This window comes from Cynoglossus semilaevis, chromosome 17, assembly GCF_000523025.1.
Source record: "Cynoglossus semilaevis isolate Cse_v1.0 chromosome 17, Cse_v1.0, whole genome shotgun sequence".
NCBI classification, from domain to species: Eukaryota; Metazoa; Chordata; class Actinopteri; order Pleuronectiformes; family Cynoglossidae; genus Cynoglossus; species Cynoglossus semilaevis.
The window spans coordinates 6,746,436-6,754,074 of NC_024323.1; the positions used below are offsets into that span (position 1 = coordinate 6,746,436).

General features: G+C 42.0%; 1 protein-coding gene across 5 annotated transcripts in view; it reads left to right on the plus strand.

Annotated features, from left to right (window-relative positions):
* Positions 1-7,639, plus strand: part of septin9a (septin 9a) — an 84,252-nt gene that overhangs the window by 48,409 nt on the left and 28,204 nt on the right. For 4 of the 5 annotated variants that reach the window (XM_017040673.2, XM_025064859.1, XM_017040677.2 and 1 more), the window contains one exon: positions 6,399-7,148. In XM_017040673.2, the coding sequence (XP_016896162.1) occupies positions 6,399-7,148 (750 nt within the window). Of the gene's footprint in view, positions 1-5,286; positions 5,700-6,398; positions 7,149-7,639 lie in introns of those variants that run through there. The other variant, XM_017040675.2, reaches the window with a different exon arrangement.

Genomic DNA, 7,639 nt, shown 5'->3' on the forward strand with positions numbered 1-7,639 from the left:
GTTTTTTCACTTAGCATAGCATGTTTAAATCAAAGTGTTCAAGTCTAATGCCTAATTTGTTCCACTTTAACTGTTAATGCGGTAACGCTCAGACACTACTGTGCAATAGTTCTAGGCGAGATCACTGTTACTATGTATTTAAAGTAAATGTAGAGAAGCAGGAGCTCATTCTCCACTACATTAAACTGCAGCAGGAACAGACATGTATTATTGTTATCATTATTATTATTATTATTATTATTATTATTATTATTATTATTATTATTTTTTTTTTATTATTATTTCAGGAAAACATCTGGGTTGCGGCCTGGCTCCTGAACCCATTAGCTGAGGGCATTTTCCCACACATGTGGGGGTGGCTCCAAAATGACAAAATCAAGGGATGGGGCTGAAAACCAGATTTGAATGAGTCAGTCAAGTTAATCGTGATTGAAGTTATTAGTAAAACGCTGCCGAATGGCTCAGGACGGACTGAAAATATTTAGTGCTAAAAACAAAAAGTTCCTGGTTCTTTATATTTGTTTTAAATACTTGAAAGAAAATATAAAGCTGCAAAAAAGGGGAGTAGCAGCCAAATGTTCTGCAGCCTTACTTGGTCTGGTATGACGGTGTGTTCGTGCTGACAGCTTGGGTTGACATCAGTGAGAGTCGTGATTCACAAATGTTGGGATGTGACCCAAATTGGGGTTAGAAGGCTGTATTTGGGGGGCGGAGGGTGGCTGGTTTTTGGTGGTGTGTGTGTGTGTGTGGGGGGGGGGGGGTTCGGGAGGACTGAACAATACAGATAATACCAGTTTTGTCCAGTTCTGCTGCACAGACACTCTCTGCTCAGCCTTGTTTTTTACTGCGAGGCACTCCTTTTAAATTCTGCGCTGCCTCTGTTTCTCATCACTATTTTATTGAACTCTTGGCTGAGGAATTAGAGGGAGAGAGAGAGAGAGAGAGAGAGCACATTTAGCACATTCTCTATCAGGTACTAAAATAATGTGCTGTGTATATTTAAGTATATAGTAACAGGTTGTGGTGTGTTATAAATTATTGGAACTAGAAACCTTAGTTAAAGTCAGATCAGCTCAGGGGCAGTGACTTATACATTATATATTTCTGAATTAAATCTGTTCATGTCCATTTACTAACAGTACTCCACCGTGTTGAAGAGTTGAGTGCAACTTCATCCTTGATAATGAAAAAAACAGTGTCCCAGTTCACCATGACTAATAATGCTGAGAGACATCATTCATATGTATAGTGCATGACCTAGTTTAATGACCATGGGAAGTAAAGGCAGCATACGTGATTTGACATGGGATCAGGATTGGTATCATGTGAAATTAGTTTGAAAATTATGAGTGCACATCATTTCATACTTTAATACAATATCACATTGTACAGTTTAAAAATGTCATCGTCAAAGTTTTCAGACAGCAGAGAGCGTATGTGCCGTGTCACCAGTACTGGACACCCAGTGGTGATTCACTCAGTCACGCTCCGCACTGATGACGCCTGTGAGAAGCTCAGGGAGACAGAAGACAGGATTTTGTTGCCCAAGGCTGACGACCTCAGCTGTGACCTCAACCTTACAAACACACAGATCATTGACCGAGCCGCTGGGGGCTTCCGCTGCGCTCAATGAACACACACAGTCTGTAACGCTCCCTGAAAGAGATCCTTTTTTATTTGAATCTTCTTGCAAACAGCCCCTTGTGTTTTCCTGTCATCTGTGTCTAATGAGGAAGAGCAAACAGCAAACAAAGAGTGGTTTAATGACTCAAAGGTGAATTTCTGTAACAAGTGAAAGGAACGACAGCTTGTGACTGTTCTCTCCTCTTCGTCCCAGCTGATCGCCTCTCTTTTCTCTGGCTGCTGCAGTCAGAGGAAATACCACTAGAGCAGATTTTTTTGTGGTGGTTAAAAATGTTAAAATAGTCAGCAGTGGAGGAATGGATTTGAGCCCAGCCAGGCCGCCATTTACAGTTCAACAAATGTCCTGGGCTCTGGAGCACTCGGCAACCAATAACAAATGAGTGAAGTAGGGAATAAATATTATGATTTTTCTACATCGGCTATAAAAAATATCCAGTGTTATCATAAAAAAGAGTTTTTATGGTTAAAAATACCCTACTGTTAACATTTACTGATACCGTACCATAGTTTGAGAACTGTTTTTGAGACTGTTCTTGTCTACACTGCTCCTCCAAAAACACCTCCAAACGCCAAGGAGATTTAGTTTTGACTCATGTTTGAAAATGTTTAATTTTATTTTTTTAGGTTTTTTTTTTTTTAGAGACAGTTTAAACCCTAGAGTACGGTCTGTGCTGTGTCTTAATAAATGGTTCAGTTTCTGCTGCTCCCTAATTTCAACTCTAGTTTGATTTTCATAAAACTCTTTGGTTTTTTTGTCAGATATGTTTCTCCTCAGTTCATAAAACTCTTTGTTTTTTTTGTCAGATATTTTTCTCCTCAGCCGTAGCTGTAGTGTGTTTGCAGAGGCTGTGTCGAGGGAATTAGGACTGAAACTCTTCAAACGCTGCCACTGTGTTATTAGGAGCCAGTGTTGGAAGTGTTTCTGCTTGTCCAAGAACATTTTTTTAACCATTACGTCTCGGTGTCTTGTGACAAAATGCCAGGAGGAGCCTCACAGAGCTGCAGAGAGGAAGTGTCCTCTGACAGGGCTCCATGATAACTGGTCTCAGGAGTCTGGGCTCCTATGTGGGCTGCCCTGTAGCCACCAGCTGAGGCAGGCTTCCTGCTTATGACGCCAGGGCCACTGGTGCTGCTGGGAAACACCAGCGGTCACGCTTAGGGTAACGTGAACACAGCGGGTCATTGTTAACCTTTAAAGTGACTCCTGGGTGTTTGTCAGAGACGTGGGGCTGAAACTGTGACGTCAACTGCCCCAGGAAAGACCCCGGAGTTGTCAGAAGGCACAGTGCTGTGAGAGGAAAAAGAGTGTGACCCCCACCACCCTCCACTGTGGAGTGTTTTAGTGCCTTTACAGTACGAGTCTGTAAGGAGGTTTATGGTTTAGGTTAAGGTTAATATGGTTTAAAACAAAAATCTTCAAAGATTGGGTTTCTGTTCCAGGTCGAGTGTGAGGAACTGAAGGGAAGGAGAACCAGAGGGAACCAATAATGAAAGACCAGAGGTTAACATTTGTTCCCCATTGGTCACCATTAGTATTATCTGAGCCTGGCTTGAAGCTCTGTGATCAGTGTTATCACCTCAGCAGCAGCAGCAGCAGCAGCAGCAGCAGCAGCACTTTAGACACATCAGTGTTTATCCTTTGAAGCAGCACAAGCAGCAGATGTGCATATGACACAGACACACACAAACAAGCAGATCAGACACATACAGTATGATGTAAACTGTGGCTAATCCTGATACTCAGACAGGTTTTATGTGACCTTTGACCTCTTTGCTCAAGCAGCTGAATAAAATGTATTTTAATGTCAGTCTTATATGTAATTATTATAATAAGTATAAGAGCGTAATATCAAAATGAAGAAGGACAGAAGGAAACTTGTTGTGTTTTTGTGATCTACAGCATGTTGTGCCTGAATTATTTCTTGCATTCACACACACCTCCAGTGATGTTGCTGTGGTAAACAACAGAGATCAAACACACTGATTAGGGAGGAGGAATAAAAGCCCCAGCTTACAGCGCCTCTGACTCCAGCGTGTCTGTTTGTTGACTTCACTGTGCTCGGCTTGTGTCACCACAGAGCAGGAACACCACGCAGTTAGCACAATTCTAGACAAACAGGTCATTAAAACGAAAATCCCAGCCATTTCTCTAGTGGTCTGTGGCACTCTGAAGATCTGCCTCTGCATCTGTGGCGTCACTGCCGAACACCCACCCAGGCCGAAACAGGGCAAGCTATCTTCATTTGAAGTTTTTTATTTCTTCATTTCCTGTCTGTGTGTAATCTTCATCTGATTTGACATAACTCTTTTCATGAGCGGTCTCATCCATCACTAATGTTCTAACACTTGAAAGCCACAGAGAACACAGATAATGTGGTCTTTCAAACTCTGATAAAATGATCTGTAACGGTGGCAACATGCATCATAAGATTTAATCTCAGTCACAAGTTGTTTTTCTGTTTTGTTTTTTCATGACGATCGCTATCATCTACCTCTGTGTTTCTCTCTGTTAGCCTGCCAAAAGGTATTTCAAACATTAGTACTGACTTAGTGGAGTGACAATAGTGAAATGTGCTACTCTCTAGTATAGATTACAGTATTATTATGAATACACAATGATGCATTGTGATTCTGTAGGAATGCGCTTTAACCGTAGGCGCGTGCAGGAAGCTCTGCACAAACCATTAGCACTGGCCGCTCTAGTTTGTGCACGTATGGCTGTGTGGGAGAGGACTGGGATGTCTGGAAAAGTTCAACTGATTCAGTATTTTCTAATAACGTTTTCAAAAAAAGGAAATCTGTTAAATTAGTGTTTCTCGTCACACCCAGCAGACGCTGTAACCCTTTCGGAGTTTCTCAGTGCTCAGACACAAAGGCCTCCTGAATCAAATTAACGATATGAAAACAGAGAGTTCCAGGAAGAGTGTCTTCCCACACGCTGACGTTTGAATGGTCAGTGTTAAAGTAGGCCACAGGTCTGTGCCGGCTCGGCTGTTTATCTGGGATCGGGCTTGTGTTGCTACAGGACATGTTGCCGGGAGTAGCTGAGGTGAGCTGGGTTATCACCCTCACATATTCCACAGAGATGTAAATGGCTAGAAACAAAAGATTTCTCCTGTACCCATAGGAAGCAAAACAAAGGCAGAGTTGCTACCACTGATATGAAAGGAGAGAAAAACAGACAAATGAGATGTTTTAGTGGAACAGTTGTGTCAGGCACTTTCCTGTGTAAGTTAATGCACGATGGGACGTTGACCCAGGATGACAACATTTAGGATGAACTCCGAAAATGCTGCTTTCTCAGACACAGCAAACAAAATGATTCAGATGGACTCTTTGTAGCACGTTATATGACCACAGTGTGGCAGTATAGCATTGGAATCACTGGCTGTTTTTCTCTTATCAGGTCCTTGGGGCCTGGACTAAAGCTTTTCTGTGTTAGTTTTATAGAATAATAATAAAATACAGTGAATGGCAAAAAATAATATGAATGTGATTTTAAAAAATACTTTGCAAAATGCCTCGCGTCTTCAATGCTTTGTAAACAATGATCCAATGACAGTAATGAACAAATTGTTAAGATAGATATAATGATAAATAAAAGATAAATAAAGACAAAGGAAGCTCGGACAAATTGATAAAAAATTAATAAATAAACAACCTAATATAAAATATTATTTTAGTTATATAATTTTTATTTTTTAAATATATTGCTCTATAATGCATATTCTCACATAGTCTCACAACTCTCATTAAACATGAAACAAAGGCACTACCTATATCACTGAACTACATTTTACCTGGTACTTAACGATGTTTCGGGTCTGTGACGTAAATTCAATTGCGACACTTCCAGCTCGTATATATGGCGTGGTTAGTGTAATAGTGGTCACGTGATCAGGTATTTGCGGTAACGTGGATTAGTGAACGAACGCTCTATCCCGACACACCTGCTTGATAGGCGGACTGACGCTACTCTTTACCAGGTGGAATTACCAGTGGGTTTAAAATGAAAAGCGCCATGATTTCCTGCTATGTGAAACGCGTCAAATCTGGTAAGATTAGCACAAAAGTCCCGAGGTTGGTGGTTGAAAATGTTAATTTAATGAAAAAACATTCACGCTCGCTTATCTGCCACTGCTCTTACGGCGTTTACCCCCTTCGTTATCGGCCGTTATATTTGTTTTTCATCGAACATATTAAGTGTCTAATTAAACCTATGTATAAAACGACTCGTCGGGGTGCTGAGTCATTCATAGGACATGTTAATGGACTGACACGTTTTCATTTCTTCTGTATTTTTCGCATTGTCAATAAATGTCTTAATAAAGGCCTTAATAAAGGCAGAAAAGTCCCGAAGCATCAGAATGACAGACAAAACTAAGTATGAGTGGAAAAAAACAAGACAAATATCAAACAATTAAGAGACCAAGTTTGAATCCATGACTTAAGTGATTAGTCAATTTAATTAATGAATATTTTAGTGCAGTGGTGGTTTAAATGATGCTTTTAATTGTTTTTTGTCCAAGAAATTAGATATTTATTTAATTAGATATAAGTTTGGACACAGCAGTTGTCATTCAGAGTATAAGTTTGGACACAGCAGTTGTCATTCTCTAAATTTGACTACAGGGGGTTAAATTTTATTTGATGACAAAAATCTTTACTTTGAGAGGATCTGTGTTTGAACCACAGCGGTTTCTGTATGGACCAGGTGTTTGTTGTTTAACTTGACAATGTTCTTTGTTTTTCAGCACTCAAACGATCATTTGAGGTAGAGGAGACAGACTCGTCCACACATCCCTCCTCCCTGTCTCGCCGCACCACCAACTCTCTTCGCTCATCCACTTCCTCCACATCAAGCCAGCGAAGCTACGAGCTGGGCTCCCGCAACTCCGACTATTCTTCTGCTAGATCTTCGCCCTCAGAGTCCTCCAATCCGCGTTCCCCAAACACCGGCATGAGGCGCATTGAATTGGCAGGAGGTCGAAACCCGGACCTGACCTCTTCTCGCAGGACGGAAATCTCCATCGAGGTCTCCTCCAAGCAGATCGACAACTCTCCCAGCGCTGGCATTGCCCGCTTTGGCCTCAAACGCCCTGAGGTCAACATGGCCAGTCGGAATTCCTCCCTGGACGGCTCTTCCAACTCCATCTCTGCAAATCGGCGGCCAGAGCTCGGGATGACACGGTCCCATGAGCCGGCTGTTCCTCCAAGGAGGATGGATGCCCAGTTGCCGTCCGTTCCTGTCTCTAGGATCCCTGAGCCCCCCCAGAGAAGAGCAGAGCCCCCGTCTCCCGTCCTCAGCCCTAGTGACGGAGCTTCTCGCAGGCCTGAGATGCCCATCTTCAGACAACAAGACAGTTTAGTGTCAGGCAGTGGGATGGAGAACAACAACCACCCGCCTCCTGCACCAAGTGCTCCTCTGCCTTCCCTGGCAGAGCCCCGGGTGGAGAGGGTCCAGTCACCTGACATGGAGGTGCCCACAGTTCGACTGACAGACAGTGAGTACCTGCTATTTTTTTAGTATTTTTTTCTCTCTATTCTTAGGAACTGAAACTAAACTTTGATCAATTTCTAAGTTGCCTTTTTTGACAATTGAGTTGCAAATGGGTTCTTCTGGTAGACTTTTTTTCCCCAATAACTTGCAGCAGTTTTGCAGCCCTTTAACCCCTTTAAGCTACTGATGATATCATAGACTGTCAATTAAAGATGGACGTCCTGTCTGTGTCCCAGTCTTGTAGCCATCTGGAAATGTATTTTGGTGAGTAGAAACTACTGCTGCCTATTATGAGTTTGCTCCAAAAAATGTTGGCTTCTATTGACATCAAGTTAAAAAAAATGGTGACTAATGGAACAACATGAACTAACGTGAACCTGCAACACACAGAATTTGTACATGGTCAGATTTGTGTTTTGGGAACCCCGGGTCACACATAAAATATCCTGTCATGAAAATTCCCATGCTGGCTGTAATACTCTAGTTTTGCTTCAT